The 19,851-nt window shown below is 38.6% G+C and overlaps 1 protein-coding gene across 4 annotated transcripts in view; it reads left to right on the forward strand.

Moving 5' to 3' along the window:
- schip1 (schwannomin interacting protein 1) overlaps window positions 1-19,851 on the forward strand; it is an 845,783-nt gene that overhangs the window by 798,053 nt on the left and 27,879 nt on the right. For all 4 annotated transcript variants that reach the window (XM_061878138.1, XM_061878139.1, XM_061878140.1 and 1 more), the window contains 3 exons: window positions 11,665-11,783; window positions 15,957-16,074; window positions 18,232-18,429. In XM_061878138.1, coding sequence (XP_061734122.1) covers window positions 11,665-11,783; window positions 15,957-16,074; window positions 18,232-18,429 — 435 coding nt within the window. The remainder of the gene's footprint in view (window positions 1-11,664; window positions 11,784-15,956; window positions 16,075-18,231; window positions 18,430-19,851) is intronic.

Consider the following 19,851-nt stretch of genomic DNA (forward strand, 5'->3'; position numbering starts at 1 on the left):
CATGGCATTTGTTTACATTTTGACGCCGGTGTGTTGTGGGGAATCGGTAATTTTTAGATGCGGTATAGTACCGAATATGATTCATTAGTATCGCGGTACTATACTAATACCTGTATACAGTACAACCCTAATACTAACTAATATAAATAAGTATTAGGGTCAAAATAAATAAGTAAACGTTACAAAAATTAAGGCATATAATTACAAGAATCATGTAATGTTTTCACAAGATTTCATTTTCCATACATGAAAAATATGAAAATGTTGTGATGCTAAAAAATATCGATGTAATCATAGTAATATCGACTAGATACGCTCCTGTACTTGGTATCATTACAGTGGATGTTAGGTGTAGATCCACCCATGGCGTTTGTTTACATTTTGACGCCGGTGTGTTGTGGGGAATCGGTAATTTTTAGAGGCGGTATAGTACCGAATATGATTCATTAGTATTGCGGTACTATACTAATACCGGCATACCGTACAGCCCTAATACTAACTAATATAAATAAGTATTAGGGTCAAAATAAATAAGTAAACATAACAAAAATAAAGGCATATAATTACAAGAATCATGTAATGTTTTCACAAGATTTCATTTGGAAATACATGAAAAATAAGAAGATTTTGTGATGCTAAAAAATATCGATGTAATCATAGTAATACTAACTAGATACACTCCTGTACTTTGTATCATTACAGTGGATGTTAGGTGTAGATCCACCCATGGCATTTGTTTACATTTTGACACCGGTGTGTTGTGGGGGACGGGTAATTTTTAGAGGCGGTATAGTACCGAATATGATTCATTAGGATCGCGGTACTATACTAATACCGGCATACCGTACAGCCCTAATACTAACTAATATAAATAAGTATTAGGGTCAAAATAAATAAGTAAACATTACAAAAATTACGGCATAAAATTACAAGAATCATGTAATGTTTTCACAAGATTTCATTTTTCTTACAAAAAAAATAGGAAGATTTTGTGATGCTAAAAAATATCGATGTAATGATAGTAATATTGACTAGATACACTCCTGTACTTGGTATCATTACAGTGGATGTTAGGTGTAGATCCACCCATGGCATTTGTTTACATTTTGACGCCGGTGTGTTGTGGGGAATCGGTAATTTTTTGAGGCGGTATAGTACCGAATATGATTCATTAGTATTTCGGTACTATACTAATACCTGTATACAGTACAACCCTAATACTAACTAATGTAAATAAGTATTAGGGTCAAAATAAATAAGTAAACGTTACAAAAATTAAGGCATGTAATTACAAGAATCATGTAATGTTTTCACAAGATTTCATTTTTCATACATGAAAAATATGAAAATGTTGTGATGCTAAAAAATATCGATGTAATCATAGTAATATCGACTAGATACGCTCCTGTACTTGGTATCATTACAGTGGATGTTAGGTGTAGATCCACCCATGGCATTTGTTTACATTTTGACGCCGATGTGTTGTGGGGAATCGTTAATTTTTAGAGGCGGTATAGTACCGAATATGATTCATTAGTATCGCGGTTACTATACTAATACCGGCATACCGTACAACCCTAATACTAACTAATATGAATAAGTATTAGGGTCAAAATAAATAAGTAAACATAACAAAAATAAAGGCAAATAATTACAAGAATCATGTTATGTTTTCACAAGATTTCATTTTTCATACATGAAAAATAGGAAGATTTTGTGATGCTAAAAAATATCGATATAATTACAGTAATATTGACTAGATACGCTCCTGTACTTGGTATCATTACAGTGGATGTTAGGTGTAGATCCATCCATGGCATTTGTTTACATTTTGACGCCGGTGTTTTGTTGGGAATCGTTAATTTTTACAGGTGGTATAGTACCGAATATGATTCATTAGTATCGCGGTCCTATACTAATACCGGCATACCGTACAGCCCTAATACTAACTAATATAAATAAGTATTAGGGTCAAAATAAACAAATAAACATAACAAAAATAAAGGCCTATAATTACAAGAATCATGTAATGTTTTCACAAGATTCCATTTTTCATTCATGAAAAATAGGAAGATTTTGTGATGCTAAAAAATATCGATGTAGTCATAGTAATATTGACTAGATACGCTCCTGTACTTGGTATCATTACAGTGGATGTTAGGTGTAGATCCACCCATGGCGTTTGTTTACATTTTGACGCCGGTGTGTTGTGGGGAATCGGTAATTTTTAGAGGCGGTATAGTACCGAATATGATTCATTAGTATTGCGGTACTATACTAATACCGGCATACCGTACAGCCCTAATACTAACTAATATAAATAAGTATTAGGGTCAAAATAAAAGAGTAAACATAACAAAAATAAAGGCATATAATTACAAGAATCATGTAATGTTTTCACAAGATTTCATTTGGAAACACATGAAAAATAAGAAGATTTTGTGATGCTAAAAAATATCGATGTAATCATAGTAATACTGACTAGATACACTCCTGTACTTGGTATCATTACAGTGGATGTTAGGTGTAGATCCACCCATGGCATTTGTTTACATTTTGACACCGGTGTGTTGTGGGGGACGGGTAATTTTTAGAGGCGGTATAGTACCGAATATGATTCATTAGTATCGCGGTACTATACTAATACATAATACTAATACATACCGTAATATTTCGCCTTGTAGAGATATCATTTGAACAATTGCTTGCTGTATTGTGAGGGCTGTGCGGACACGTCGCCACACCCGTTATATACCTTTTGGAGTGCTGATATTAAACTAGACCGAGTGTTTGAGTCCCAGTCCCACTCCACTTCATTGCCATCTGGTGGCAATTAAGTGGCAGGGCTTATGTCCATTTGTCCAGCAGAACCAGAGGGGGTGTTTGTCAGATAGTAGTGGGCGGAAAGGGAACGAAATGACAAGAAAAGACAGCTTGAAGGAACCGTAGAGGCTCCGGGCAGATGGTGACGAGTCGAGATGGAGGGGAAATGTCTGGAAGGAGGATGAATGGAGTAGATAAGGAGCACATGGGAACGTGGGGAAGGGAGATAGACAAGAAATGAGAAAAATGTGAGTGGAAAGGAAAAAGAAATACAAACCCAGTTTCCATATGAGTTGGGAAATTGTGTTTGATTTAAATATAAACGGAATACAATGATTTGCAAATCCTTTTCAACCCATATTCAGTTGAATATGCTACAAAGACAACATATTTGATGTTCAAACTCATAAACTTTTTTGGTTTTCTTTGCAAATAATAATTAGCTTAGAATTTCGTAGCTGCAACACTTGCCAAAGTAGTTGGGAAAGGGCATGTTCACCACTGTGTTACATCACCTTTTCTTCTAACAACACTCAATAAACGTTTGGGAACTGAGGAAGCTAATTGTTGAAGCTTTGAAAGTGGAATTTTTTCCCATTCTTGTTTTATGTAGAGCTTCAGTCCTTCAACAGTCCGGGGTCTCCGCTGTCGTATTTTACGCTTCATAATGCGCCACACATTTTCCATGGGAGACAGGTCTGGACTGCAGGCGGGCCAGGAAAGTACCCGTACTCTTTTTTACTACGAAGCCACGCTGTTGTAACACGTGCTGAATGTGGCTTGGCATTGTCTTGCTGAAATAAGCAGGGGCGTCCATGAAAAAGACGGCGCTTAGATGGGAGCATATGTTGTTCCAAAACTTGTATGTACCTTTCAGCATTAATGGTGCCTTCACAGATGTGTAAGTTACCCATGCCTTGGGCACTAATGCACCCCCATACCATCACACATGCTGGCTTTTCAACTTTGTGTCGATAACAGTCTGGATGGTTCGCCTCCCCTTTGGTCCGGATGACACAATGTCGGATATTTCCAAAAACTATTTGAAATGTGGACTCGTCAGACCACAGAACACTTTTCCACTTTGCATCAGTCCATCTTAGATGATCTCGGGCCCAGAGAAGCCGGCGGCGTTTCTGGATGTTGTTGATAAATGGCTTTGGCTTTGCATAGTAGAGCTTTAACTTGCACTTACAGATGTAGCGACCAACTGTATTTAGTGACGGTGGTTTTCTGAAGTGTTCCTGAGCCCATGTGGTGATATCCTTTAGAGATTGATGTCGGTTTTTGATACAGTACCGTCTGGAGGATCGAAGATCACGGTCATTCAATGTTGTTTTCCGGCCATGCCGCTTACGTGGAGTGATTTCTCCAGATTCTCTGAACCTATTGATGATATTATGGAGCGTAGATGTTGAAATCCCTTAGTTTCTTGCAATTGCACTTTGAGAAAGGTTGTTCTTAAACTGTTTGACTATTTGCTCACACAGTTGTGGACAAAGGGGTGTACCTCGCCCCATCCTTTCTTGTGAAAGACTGAGCATTTTTTTGGGAAGCTGTTTTTATACCCAATCATGGCACCCACCGTTTCCCAATTAGCCTGCACACCTGTGGGATGTTCCAAATAAGTGTTTGATGAGCATTCCTCAACTTTATCAGTATTCATTGACACCTTTCCCAACTTCTTTGTCACATGTTGCTGTCATCAAATTCTATAGTTAATGATTATTTAAAAAGTTAATGAGTTTGAACATCAAATATGTTGTCTTTGTAGCATATTCAACTGAATATGGCTTGAAAAGGATTTGCAAATCATTGTATTCTGTTTATATTTACATCTAACACAATTTCCAACTCATATGGAAACAGGGTTTGTATGTACAACCCGAGTTCAATGTCTTTATTGTTTATTAGCTTTAATCACCCATATTTTTTTTTTATTCATTTTGCATTTTATAACAGGAGAAATTAAAACATGATCGGAAAAAGCAAGAAAAATTATCCCGTGGATGCTGTTGTTAGATTAGCACTTTGGCCTAAAGGAGCATTTTGCTGGTTTGAGTGCACTTCAGTGCTGCTCATGTACCATAATTACAATCAAGAAAGGGAGCTGTGGTTTTTTTTAAAGACAACATTTACAGAACAGGATATCTCCAAAATATCTAAAAAGATGACGAGACATGTTTATTCGCACACTTTGTTTTGGCGATGTGGACTTTTATTGATATGTGGATATTGTCAGGCCATGTGACCATACAGCATATATATGTGGATATGTTGCCTTAGCCTTGAATGAAGACTTGACACATATAATGACAGCAGTATGATGATTCTATGTGTCTACATTCAAACATTCTTCTTCATACTGCATTCATATATGCTACTTTTAAACTTTCATGCAGAGAGGGAAATCACAACTAAAAGTGTATTTATGAAACAGTTATTAAGCAGTGGCAAAAACATTCATGTCATTTCCAAAACAGAAAGTGCAAGATTGTCAGAGACATTTTAAAACAAGCTATGAGTGCACTTTTGTGCATGATGTCACTAAGATGACGTATCAACGACACTAAATTAAAGTGCACTTTTTGTACAGAACGCCACTACAATAGTTTAAAACAAATAAAGTGCACTTTTGTGCATGATGTCACTAAGATGACATCAAAACAACACTAAATTAAAGTGCACTTTTTGTACAGAACGCCACTACAATCATTTAAAACAAATAAAGTGCACTTTTGTGCATGATGTCACTAAGATGACGTATCAACGACACTAAATTAAAGTGCACTTTTTGTACAGAACGCCACTACAATAGTTTAAAACAAATAAAGTGCACTTTTGTGCATGATGTCACTAAGATGACATCAAAACAACACTAAATTAAAGTGCACTTTTTGTACAGAACGCCACTACAATCATTTAAAACAAATAAAGTGCACTTTTGTACATGATGTAATCATAGTCCATAGTGGATGTAACATAATAGTGAGAGTCCAGTCCATAGTGGATCTAACATAATAGTGAGAGTCCAGTCCATAGTGGATCTAACATAATAGTGAGAGTCCAGTCCATAGTGGATGTAACATAATAGTGTGAGAGTCCAGTCCATAGTGGATCTAACATAATAATTTGAGAGTCCAGTCCATAGTGGATCTAACATAATAGTGTGAGAGTCCAGTCCATAGTGGATCTAACATTATATTGAGAGAGTCCAATCCATAGTGGATCTAACATAATAGTGTGAGAGTCCAGTCCATAGTGGATCTAACATAATAGTGAGAGTCCAGTCCATAATGGATCTAACATAATAGTGAGAGTCCAGTCCATAGTGGATCTAACATAATAGTGAGAGTCCAGTCCATAGTGGATCTAACATAATAGTAAGAGTCCAGTCCATAGAGGATCTAACATAATAGTGAGAGTCCAGTCCATAGTGGATCTAACATAATAGTAAGAGTCCAGTCCATAGTGGATCTAACATAATAGTGTGAGTCCAGACCATAGTGGATCTAACATGATAGTGAGAGTCCAGTCCATAGTGGATCTAACATAATAGTGTGAGTCCAGTCCATAGTGGATCCAACATAATAGTGTCAGTCCAGTCCATAGTGGATCTAACATAATAGTGAGAGTCCAGTCCATAGTGGATCTAACATAAAAGTGTGAGAGTCCAGTCCATAGTGGATCTAACATAATAGTGTGAGAGTCCAGTCCATAGTGGATCTAACATAATAGTGTGAGAGTCCAGTCCATAGTGGATTTAACATAATAGTGTGAGAGTCCAGTCCACAGTGGATCTAACATAATAGTGTGAGAGTCCAGTCCATAGTGGATCTAACGTAATAGTGTGAGAGTCCAGTCCATAGTGGATCTAACATAATAGTGAGAGTCCAGTCCAAAGTGGATCTAACATAATAGTGAGAGTCCAGTCCATAGTGGATCCAACATAATAGTGTGAGAGTCCAGTCCACAGTGGATTTAACATAATAGTGTGAGAGTCCAGTCCATAGTGGATCTAACTTAATAGTGTGAGAGTCCAGTCCATAGTGGATCTAACATAATAGTGAGAGTCCAGTCCATAGTGGATCTAACATAATAGTGGGAGAGTCCAGTCCATAGTGGATCTAACATAATAGTGTGAGAGTCCAGTCCATAGTGGATCTAACATAATAGTGGGAGAGTCCAGTCCATAGAGGATCTAACATAATAGTGTAGGAGTCCAGTCCATAGTGGAGCTAACATAATAGTGTGAGAGTCCAGTCCATATGGTACAATACAATCAGCAAGATAGGATGGAGCTAGACCGTGTAGTATTGTATACGTAAGTAGTAAAACCTTAAAATCACATCTTAAGGAAGCCAGTGCAGGTGAGCCAGTATAGGTATATTTATACATAAATATACTGTGTATATATATATATATATATATATATATATATATGTGTGTGTATACATATATACTTTGCAATGGGCCAAGAACCCTATTGAAACTGCTGTGTTTTATTATTATTATTATTATTCTTTATTATTATTCCGCTCCTTCGCACCCTAATTAGACCCCCTTAATATGCTTCAAAACTCACCAAATTTGACACACACGTCGGTCTGGCAAACCTTCCCAACTTATTAAGCACCCAAACCCCAAAAATTAAAATTGCGCGCTAGCGCCCCCTAGGAAGAAACAAAAAACAGACTTCTTGTAACTTCCGTTAGGAATGTCGTAGAGACATGAAACAAAAACCTCTATGTAGGTCTCACTGAGACCTACATTTCCAATTCGAAACTTCTGCAGCAAAAATCAACAGAAATTTTGCAAAAACTCATTCAAAGCAAAATTTTCGCAAAAAATGCTATTTTTGCCTCTTTGAGCTGCAATTTGACCCCCTTAAAATGCTTCAAAACCCACCAAACTTGGCACACACATCAGGACTGGCAAAAAAAGCGATTTAATGAAAAAAAAAAACACAAAACTCAAAAATGCGCTCTAGCGCAATTTTTGAATAAAACACAGAAAAAACTGCTCCTAGGAAGAAAACACAGACAAAACTGCTTGTTATGATTCAAATTCAAAAAAAATATTCTGGCAAATCTAGTAAATCTGTAGAATCAAATGTAAATCTTATTTCAAAGTCTTTTGAATTTGTTTTAAAATTTTAGTTCCCGGAAAATGTAGAAGAAATGATGATTTGTTTTTGTCAGAAATATAACTTGGTCCAATTTGTTATATATTTTAACAGAGTGCAGATTGGATTTTAACTATGGATGCACCGAAATGAAAATTTGTGGCCAAAGCCGAAGCCGAATAAAATTTAAACGCTTGGCCGAAGGCCGAATACCGAATAATGAATGCAGTTTTTCACAATTTTTTTTATATTGCATAAATAGCCTAGAATAAATATTTAGACATGTTTTTCAAATAAAGTATTTTTTTATTGAATATTGACATTTCTTTAATATTCCAGTAGTCTTTGCTTTTCAAAAAAAAAGCACAGTTTTTCATTTATATTAGGCCTTCAAACAAAACATGCATTCCAAAAAAAAATAAAGTGCATTAAAGTGGATAAACCCACAACAAATGAATTATTGTCCTTTTGGCAAAAGTCTGCTTAGCCACAGTAGATATGCTAATAATGTAAACAGAAGGCTCAAGTAAATCTCAATTAAGTGTGTGCTTGTAACCTCATACACTTATACAGGTAGCCTACACAACAGGCTAATAATGTAAACAGAGGCCCCACTAAATCTCAATAAGTGTGTGCTTGTAACCTCATACACTTATACAGGTAGCCTACACAACAGGCTGATAATGTAAACAGAAAGCTCAAGTAAATCTCAATAAGTGTGTGCTTGTAACCTCATACACTTATACAGGTAGCCTACACAACAGGCTAATAATGTAAACAGAGGCCCCACTAAATCTCAATAAGTGTGTGCTTGTAACCTCATACACTTATACAGGTACACAACATATCCCAACGTCACTGCACGTTGGTTCACCGCGTCAAAAAATTGCGTCACACGCCACTATTCGGCCTTGTTTTTAACTCATTCCACCGAAGGCCGAATGCGGCTTTTTTTGCCATATTCGACCAAATATATTCGGTTACCGATTAATCGGTGCATCCCTAATTTTAACCTATTTAAAACATGTCATCAAAAATATATATTTATTGTGAGAAATAATTAAGATGATCAGTGTTTCCACAAAGATAAATATCATTAATTATTCATAATAACATAGAGTTAAAGGTAAATTGAGCAAATTGGCTATTTCTGGCAATTTATTTAAGTGTGTATCAAACTGGTAGCCCTTCGCATTAATCAGTACCCAAGAAGTAGCTCTTGGTTTCAAAAAGGTTGGTGACCCCTGTTGTAGACTGTCACACTGATACCGGAGTTGCTTTCGATATCATTGTACCTGTGTGTATAGCAGGGGTCGGGAACCTTTTTGGCCAAGAGAGCCATGAAAGCCAAATATTTTGAAACGTATTTCAGTGAGAGCCATATAATATTTTTTTAACACTGCATACAATTAAATGCGTGCATTTTTAAGTAAGACCAACATTTTTAGAGAATAATAAGTCTCTTATTCTTTTTAATAATGTTGTTATTGGGGCGGTACATCTCAGATCAGGGGTCGGGAACCTTTTTGGTTGAGAGAGCCATACAAGCCAAATATTTGAAAAAAATACTTTTGTGAGGGACATATAATATTTTTTTAAGACTGAACACAACTAAATGCGTGCATTTTTAAGTAAAACCAACATTTTTAGAGTATAATAAAATAAGTCTTTTTTTTTTAATAACACTGTTATTCTGAAGCGGACCAACAATAAATAAAATTAAAGCTGCAAGCAGCGTTGGGTCCGCCTTTGGCTGTTGCCACCGTGTCCCGAGTCCCGATCTTAGTCAGACCTACATAGAAGTTTGTTATTTCATGTCTCTACGACATTTCTAACAGAAGTTACATGCAGTTTTGTCTGTTTTTTTTCCTAGTGGACGCTAAGCGCAATTTTTATTTTTGGGGTTTGTTTTTTATTAGATGGCAGTTTTTGCCAGTCCTGATGTGTGTGTAAAATTTGGTGAGTTTTGAAGCATGTTAAGGGGGTGAAATTACAGATCGGCGATTCTGGGTGTTGTTGATAAATGGCTTTCGGTCTGCATAACAGAGCTTTAACTTGCACTTTGAAGCGTTTTAAGTGGGTCAAATTAAAGGTCAAAGAGGCAAAAACGTCATTTTTTAGGAAAATTTGTGCAGGGTTTTTTGAAGGCGCGTCAAATCCAAACCGGAGCAGTAATCAAAACTTTGTTGGACAGTTTTAATCAAAAGGCTTCAATCTCTCTCCTGTGCGAGTTTGAAGCCAAAACGAAAAAACGCACTGGGAGGAGTTTCGATTTGAAAAAGGTGACGGCTTTTTACAAAACTTTTATTTTGAAGGGGTAATTTTTAACTTCCTGTTGATTTTTTCTGCAGGATGTCATTTATTAAAATGTAGGTCTAAGTTAGACCTACATAGAAGTTTTTGTTTCATGTCTTTCCGGCATTCCTACTGGAAGTTACAAGCATTTTTGTCTGTTTTCTCTTCCTAGGAGCAGTTTTTTCTGTGTTTTATTCAAAAATTGCGCTAGAGCGCATTTTTGAGTTTTTTTTTGTTTTTTTTTCATTAGATCGCAATATTTGCCAGTCCTAATGTGTGTGTCAAGTTTGGTGAGTTTTGAAGCATGTTAAGGGGGTCAAATTACAACTCAAAGAGGCAAAAACTCTAACCATTAATGCGACTTCTTGAACAGGTGCGGTAGAAACCAGATGGATGGATTAAAATGCATGAGAATTTTTTATATTTTGAAGGTTATTTTTGACACTGTGACTACCAGCGGAATTATTCATAACTTATCTATTAAGCAATGTCAGCTAAGATTTATCTGAGAGCCAGATGCAGTCATCAAAAGAGCCACATCTGGCTCTAGAGCCATAGGTTCCCTACCCCTGTCTCAGATGGTAGAGTGGCCGTGCCAGCAACTTGAGGGTTCCAGGTTCAATCCCCGCTTCCGCCATCCTAGTCACTGCCGTTGTGTCCTTGGGCAAGACACTTTACCCACCTGCTCCCAGTGCCACCCACACTGCTTTAAATGTAACTTAAATATTGGGTTTCACTATGTAAAGCGCTTTGAGTCACTAGAGAAAACGCGCTATATAAATATAATTCACTTCACGATATAATTCACTTATTCTAAAGCTAACCAATAATAAATACAATACTTCTCACCATTAATGCGACTTCTTGAACAGGTGCGATAGAAAAAGGATGGATGGATTAAAATGCATGAGAATGTCTTATCTTTTGAACGTTATTTTTAACACTGTGATTATCAGCGGAATTATTCATGACTTATTATGTTGAGCAATGCCAGCTACGATTTATCTGAGAGCCAGATGTAGTCTTTGAAAGAGCCACATCTGGCTCTAGAGCCATAGGTTCCCTACCCCTGGTGTATAGTGACAGTAAAAAGGCACTTTATTCTAAAGTGCATTCCATACGAATGGCTGTTTTTCTGCAAGGCAACAGCACCCTCTGCCTGTCAACATGTGCAGTGCATAGTTGGAAGGTTCCTTTTGCAAGTTTTTGTTTTTGTATCTCAGCTTGTTAAGCTGACACCCAGACTCTCGCTGCAAATGAGGAGGCTGCTGCCGCTATAAATACACCAGCTCTCAGGATCTCGCGTAAGGGGGGGAGGGGGGGGGGACTGTGCCGTGCTCTAAAAATAATGCGACCCTGACAACCTGAAGGAAAAGTTCTAACAAGATGTTTTTTTTTTGTTTTTTTGTCTTCTGTTTCAGGCCCAGAAAAATGAGAGAGAGTCCATCCGGCAGAAGTTGGCCCTGGGCAGTTTCTTTGACGATGGACCGGGCATCTACACCAGCTGCAGCAAGAGCGGCAAACCCAGTCTGTCGTCACGGTAACGGCACATTTTTTCACCGGCTTCTTTAACTTACGTCACAAACCAGATGAGCAGAGTACACAATTCAGTAGTTTTTTTTTGGTTTTTTAAACTTTTGTGGCTATGTGTAGAAATGTTTGGTTGCATCAGCTCTGTTCTTCTAATGTATTTTGTGTTCTTTGATGTTTCCCTCCCACACACATGTTTATGTGTGCTATGGCTATGAGTTGTTTTTTTTCCATTGGCCTCAGTCTGGACCCCCTCTCCAGGGGCCAGGCTTAGCCCCCCATCCCTGTTTCTCACCTTTTCCAAAAGGGGGGATCCTGTTCTGTCTCCCTCTAACGTTTATCTGCTCGTTAAAGTCCTACTGAAATTATATTTTCTTATTTAAACGGGGATAGCAGGTCCATTCTATGTGTCATACTTCATCATTTCGCCATATTGCCATATTTTTGCTGAAAGGATTTAGTAGAGAACGTCACGGGTTGTGGGGATCCTCACTTCCTCACATTGTTTACAATCATGGCCACCAGCAGCGAGAGCGATTCGGACCAAAAAAAGCGACGATTTCCCCATTAATTTGAGCGAGGATGAAAGATTCGTGGATGAGGAAAGTTAGAGTGAAGGACTAGAAAAAAGAAAAAAAAAAACAGGGCAGTGTGAGCGATTCAGATGTTATTAGACACATTTCTTCCGAGAATGTTGTAGTCGTAATGTTTTTTGCAGTCCTTTGAGACATTTGTGATTTGGGGCTATATAAATAAACATTGATTGATTTACCAGGATAATTCTGGAAAATCCCTTATCTGCTTATTGTATTACTAGTGTTGTAGTGAGATTATACTGTCGTACCTGAAAGTCAGAGGGGTGTGGCGACCGAGTGAAGCCACGCAGCTGCCTCTTTGACAGGTGCACGAGGTACGACGCAAGCTTCGCTCATGTCTACAGTAAGAGCCGACTTATTACCACAATTTTCTCACCGAAACCTGCCGGTTGACATGTGGTGGGGAACCATGTTCGCTTGACCGCTCTGTTCCATAGTGAAGCTTCACCTTCAGGAATGTAAACAGGGAAACACCGGCTGTGTTTGTGTTGCTAAAGGCGGCCGCAATACACCACTTCCCACCTACATCTTTCTTCTTTGATGTCTCCATTATTCATTGAACAAATTGCAAAAGATTCAGCAACACAGATGTCCAGAATACTGTGTAATTATGTGATTAAAGCAGACTACTTATAGCTGGGATCGGGCTGGAAAAATATGTCCGCTACAATCCGTGACGTCACGCGCACTCCTCATCATACCACCACGTTTTCAACAGGTTACTTCATGCAAAATTTAAAATTGTAATTTAGTAAACTAAAGCGGCCGTATTGTCATGTGTTGCAATGTTAATATTTCATCTTTGATATATAAACTATCAGACTGCGTAGTCGCTAGTAGTGGCTTTCAGTAGGACTTTAATGGGATTGTGCGGACAATCTTAATTTGCCTTCGGTGATTATTTAAGTATTTCTGAATCTAATTCTGATATTTTAATGTTGAGTTGTTTTGGTCAAGTCCTACGAAAGTTTTGAGATGTCTGTATTTTGAAAATCGAAGAGCATATTTGGATTCAGCCCTTGTGTCATATTGTTGTTACTCAGCCAGCGTTTGGGGGTCTGATGGACCTTTTGCATTTTGTGGCTTTCAATGCTTCACAATCTAACACTTTTATGTTAAAATACTGAACATATGTTTATTGGGTAAAGGTAAAAAAAATACTGAACAGAATTTTATTGGGATAAGGTAAACATCTGTTCAATATTTTAACATAAAAGTGTTAAACATCTGTTCAGGAGGAGGACAGAGTATAGGTGTGCAGAACATCAAAGGGTGAAAAGTGCGAGAAAATGAGAGCAGACAGTGTTGACAAACAATTTTGCAACTTTGTGTGGGAACCGCAGGTGCAGAAACACATTAGAAGGATCCCTGTGGGATGCACAAACTGGCAGAGAAATTTTCCGTGCAACGTTCATATTGTTGTTACTCAGACAGTGTTTGTGGGTCTGATGGACCCGGTGCATTTTGTGGCTTTTAATGCCTCACAATCAAACACTTTTATGTTAAAATATTGAACAGATGTTTACCTTATCCCAATAAACATATGTTCAGTATTTTAACATAAAGGTGTTAGATGGTGAAGCATTAAAAGCCACAAAATGCAACAGGTCCATCAGACCCACAAACACCGGCTGAGTAACAACAATATGAACGTTGCACGAAAAATTTCTCTGCCAGTTTCTGCATCCCACGGGAATTCGTCTTTTGTGTTTCCGCACCTTTGGTTCCCACACAAGGTTGCAACATTATTTGGCAACACTGTTTGCTCTCATTTTCTCGCACATTTCCCCCTCTGATGTTCTGTGTACCTACACTCCGTCGTCCTCCTGAACAGATGTTTACCTTATCCCAATAAACATATGTTCAGTATTTTAACATAAAAGTATTTCATTGTGAGGCATTAAAAGCCAAAAAAATGCAACGGGTCCATCAGACCCACAAACGCCGGCTGAGTAACAACAATATAAACGTTGCGCGAAAGGTTTCTCTGCCCGTTTCCGCATCCAACAGGGATTCTTCTTTTGTGTTTCTGCTCCTGCGGTTCCCACACAAGGTTGCAAAATTGTTTGTCAACACTGTTTGCTCTCATTTTGTCGCACATTTCACCCTCTGATGTTCTGTGTACCTACACTCTGTCCTCCTCCTGTCTAGGCCTGCTGTGTGTGTGTGGGTGTGGTACAAAGAACATCAATTTCCACACTTCTATTATCCCCGGGTCCAGTGGACTCGGACATCTTGTATTTAATAGAAATGTGTAGGGGGTGTGTGGTCATTAAATACGGGGAAGACCCAGGACACGTTGGGAAGACTATGTCTCCCGGCTGGCCTGGGAATGCCTCGGGACCCCCCGGGAAGTTCAGAGCTCCGTGCACACCTTGAGTTGTATCCAACTTCTTGGGTACTGATTAATGCCAAGGGCTACCAGTTTGATACACACTTAAATAAATTGGCAGAAATAGCCAATTTGCTCAATTTACCTTTAATAAATAAATCTATATATATATTAAAATGGGTTTTCTGTCTGTCATTTCGTCGTACATTTTTTGTCCTTTTACGGAAGGTTTATTATAGAGAATAAACGATGAAAAAAACACTTAATTGAACGTTTTAAAAGAGGAGAAAACGGGAAAAAAAATGAAAATGTAATTTTGAAACGTAGTTTATTTTCAATTTCGACTCTTTAAAATTCAAAATTCAACCCAAAAAAAGAAGAGAAAACTAGCTAATTCGAATCTTTTTGAAAAAATAAAAAAATAAAAATTTATGGAACATCATTAGTAATTTTTCCTGACTAAGATTAATTTTAGAATTTTGATGACATGTTTTAAACAGGTTAAAATCCAATCTGCATTTTGTTAGAATATATAACAAATTGGACCAAGCTATATTTCTAACAAAGACAAATCATTATTTCTTCTAGAAAGACTTTGAAATAAGATTTCAAATTGATTGTACATATTTTCTAGATTTGCCAGAATATTTTTTTTGAATTTGAAACATAATAAGTTTGAAGAAATATTTCACAAATATTCTTCGTAGAAAAAACAGAAGCTAAAATTAAAATGTATTTATTATTCTTTACAATAAAAATAATAAATGTACTTGAACATTGTTTTAAATTGTCAGGAAAGAAGATGAAATAATTTAAAAGGTAAAAAGGTATATGTGTTTAAAAATCCTAAAATAATTTTTAAGGTTGTATTTTTTCTCTAAAATTGTCTTTCTGAAAGTTATAAGAAGCAAAGTAAAAAAAAATAAATACATTTATTCAAACAAGTGAAGACCAAGTCTTTCAAATATTTTCTTGGATTTTCAAATTCTATTTGAGTTTTGTCTCTCTTAGAATTAAAAATGTCCAGCAAAGCGAGACCAGCTTGCTAGTAAATAAATACAATTTAAAAAATAGAGGCAGCTCACTGGTAAGTGCTGCTATTTGAGCTATTTTTAGAACAGGCCAGCGGGCGACTCATCTGGTCCTTACGGGCGACCTGGTTGGTGACCCCTGGCATAGATCGATGATTAAACACACTTATTGAGTGGGTCCTCATTGCATTTCTAAACTGTCCTTATGTGTCCCGGGTCTACAGGCTGCAGAGCGGCATGAACCTGCAGATCTGCTTCGTCAACGACAGCGGCAGCGACAAGGACAGCGATGCGGACGACAGCAAGACTGAGACCAGCCTGGACACGCCTCTGTCCCCCATGGTAAGTCCAGCACGACACCAGACTCAGATGCTCAATAGGGATCGGCTTTAGTGGACGTCTTTTGCCTGCATTTTCTGGCCTGTTAAACAATTCCTGGGCAGCAAATGAGAAAGAAGTTGGATTACATTCAGCCTGACAGTTATTAACACAGCCAGAGGGAAATGTTCCGCTGCTGACGTACATTTATTAGGATCTCCTGCCGTGTTTTTTTACCCACACTCGTGTACCGTGATGGAGGATGTCATTTCACCTAATTAGGTTAAAAATATTTTTTTGCAGACCAGTAATTAGAATACGCAAATAAAGTGTCGTTGTCGAGTGTCGGTGCTGTACTTATTTAGCACTAAATCACGAGTGTCTCAAAGGGCTGCACAAGCCACAACGATACATCAGGGCAAGGAAAAACTCAACCCGATGGGATGACAATGAGAAACCTTGGAGGGGAGCACGGATGTGGGGATCTAACATAATAATGTGAGAGTCCAGTCCATGGTGGATCTAACCTAATAGTGTGAGAGTCCAGTCCATAGTGGATCTAACATAATAGTGAGAGTCCAGTCCATAGTGGATCCAACATAATAGTGAGAGTCCAGTCCATAGTGGATTTAACATAATAGTGGGAGACCAGTCCATAGTGGATCCAACATAATAGTGGGAGTCTAGCCCATAGTGGATCTGACATAATAGTGTGAGAGTCCAGTCCATAGTGGATCTAACATAATAGTGTGAGAGTCCAGTCCATGGTGGATCTAACATAATAGTGGGAGAGTCCAGTCCATAGTGGATCTAACATAATAGTGGGAGAGTCCAGTCCATAGTGGATCTAACATAATTGTGTGAGAGTCCAGTCCATAATGGATCTAACATAATAGTGAGAGTCCAGTCCATAGTGGATCTAACATAATAGTGTGAGAGTCCAGTCTATAGTGGACCTAACATAATAGTGTGAGAGTCCAGTCCATAGTGGATTTAACATAATAGTGTGAGAGTCCAGTCCATAGTGGATCTAACATAATAGTGGGAGTCCAGTCCATAGTGGATCTAACATAATAGTGTGAAAGTCCAGTCCATAGTGGATCTAACATAATAGTGTGAGAGTCCAGTCCATAGTGGATCTAACTTAATAGTGTGAGAGTCCAGTCCATAGTGGATCTAATGTAATAGTGTGAGAGTCCAGTCCATAGTGGATCTAACATAATAGTGTGAGAGTCCAGTCCATAGTGGATCTAACATAATAGTGAGAGTCCAGTCCATAGTGGATCTAGCATGATAGTGTGAAAGTCCGGTCCATAGTGGATTTAACATAATAGTGGGAGTCCAGTCCGTAGTGGATCTAACATAAAAGTGAGAGTCCAGTCCATAGTGGATTTAACATAATAGTGGGAGTCTAATCCATAGTGGATTTAACATAATAGTGAGAGTCCAGTCCATAGTGGATCTAACATAATAGTGTGAGTCCAGTCCATAGTGGATCTAGCATAATAGTGGGAGTCCAGTTCATAGTGGATCTAACATAACAGTGTGAGTCCAGTCCATAGTGGATCTAACATAATAGTGGGAGTCCAGTTCATAGTGGATCTAACATAATAGTGTGAGTGTCCAGTCCATAGTGGATCTAACATAATAGTGAGAGCCCAGTCCATAGTGGATCTAACATAACAGTGTGAGAGTTGGCTAGTGGTGTATTGAAAAAGGCAAGACTTCCGTAGTGTTGACACATCAACTTGGGCGATGCGATTGGAATGTGTTGTTCATAGATTGGTCCCTTCAAAGCTTTGGAATAAAATGTCAAAATACCTATTCTGTCTGGGGTTCATTTAAAATCAGCGTATGTGTCATCAAACTAACTTAAATTCCCTCGGAGGAACATCTGGTCCAAAGGCAACAACGGCCAGAGGGATGAAATTAGGTAATCATCCACGGCACACCAGACTGTATCTCACGGCCCACTAGTGGTTGAAAAACACTGCACTGGACAGTGTATGAGGAGCTACAGCACATGTTGGAAAGACTGCAAACAGCACCATCTAATGGGGAATTGTCGCCATTTCAAAAAATCATCACTTTATGCAGACATGCCGTTTATCAGAATCCATTTATGACACCCTTTGTCTTTCTTTGTGTCTTCCCCTTTGTCGTACCGCCACCGCCGCGCAGTCCAAGCAGAGTTCGTCCTACTCGGACAGGGACACCACGGAGGAGGACTCCGAGTCCCTGGAGGACATGGACTTCTTGAGTCGACAGAAGAAGCTGCAGGCGGAGGCCAAGCTGGCGCTGGCCATGGCGAAACCCATGGCCAAGATGCAGGTGGAGGTGGAGAAACAGAATCGCAAAAAGTCGCCGGTGGTCGATCTGGTGAGTGGAAGGTGACGTCATGAAAGACTCTTGACGATTGATTGATTGATTGATTGATTGATTGATTGATTGATTGATTGATTGATTGATTGATTGATTGATTGATTGATTGATTTAAACTTGTATTAGTAGAAACCCCGTTTCCATATGAGTCGGGAAATTGTGTTAGATGTAAATATAAACAGAATACAATGATTTGCAAATCCTTTTCAACCCATATTCAGTTGAATATGCTACAAAGACAACATATTTGATGTTCAGACTCATAAACTTTATTTTATTTTCCAAATAATAATTAACTTAGAATTTCATGGCTGCAACACGTGCCAAAGTAGTTGGGAAAGGGCATGTTCACCACTGTGTTACATCACCTTTTCTTTTAACAACACTCAATAACCGTTTGGGAACTGAGGAAACTAATTGTTGAAGCTTTGAAAGTGGAATTCTTTCCCATTCTTGTTTTATGTAGAGCTTCAGTCCTTCAACAGTCCGGGGTCTCCGCTGTCGCATTTTAGGCTTCATAATGTGCCACACATTTTCTATGGGAGACAGGTCTGGATTGCAGGCGGGCCAGGAAGGACCCGCACTCTTTTTTTTGCGAAGCCACACTGTTGTAACACTTGTTTTGCTGAAATAAGCAGGGGCGCCCATGATAACGTTGCTTGGATGACAACATATGTTGCTCCAAAACCTGTTTGGACCTTTCAGCAATAATGGTGCCTTCACAGATGTGTATACCATACCATCACACATGCTGGCTTTCAACTTTGTGCCTATAACAAGCCGAATGGTTAATTTCCTCTTTGTTTTGGTAGACACCACGTCCTCTGTTTCCAAACCGATTGTATTGTACCATATGTCCCGGCAAGAAATCTGCGTTCAAAGGACTCCGGCTTATTAGTGATTCCCAAAGCCCAAAAAAAGTCTGCGGGCTATAGAGCGTTTTCATTTCGGGCTCCAGTACTCTGGAATGCCCTCCCGGTAACAGTTTGAGATGCTACCTCAGTAGAAGCATTTAAGTCTCACCTTAAAACTCATTTGTATACTCTAGCCTTTAAATAGACTCCCTTTTTAGACCAGTTGATCTGCCGTTTCTTTTCTTTTTCTCCTATGTCCCACTCTCCCTTGTGGAGGGGGTCCGGTCCGATCCGGTGGCCATGTGCTGCTTGCCTGTGTATCGGCTGGGGACATCTCTGCGCTGCTGAGCCGCCTCCGCTTGGGATGGTTTCCTGCTGGCTCCGCTGTGAACGGGATCCTCGCTGCTGTGTTAGATCCGTTTTGGACTGGACTCTCGCGACTGTGTTGGATCCATTATGGATTGAACTTTCACAGTATCATGTTAGACCCGCTCAACATCCATTGCTTCCCTCCTCTCCAAGGTTCTCATAGTCATCATTGTCACCGACGTCCCACTGGGTGTGA

This window comes from Nerophis ophidion, linkage group LG18 (assembly GCF_033978795.1).
Source record: "Nerophis ophidion isolate RoL-2023_Sa linkage group LG18, RoL_Noph_v1.0, whole genome shotgun sequence".
NCBI classification, from domain to species: domain Eukaryota; kingdom Metazoa; phylum Chordata; class Actinopteri; order Syngnathiformes; family Syngnathidae; genus Nerophis; species Nerophis ophidion.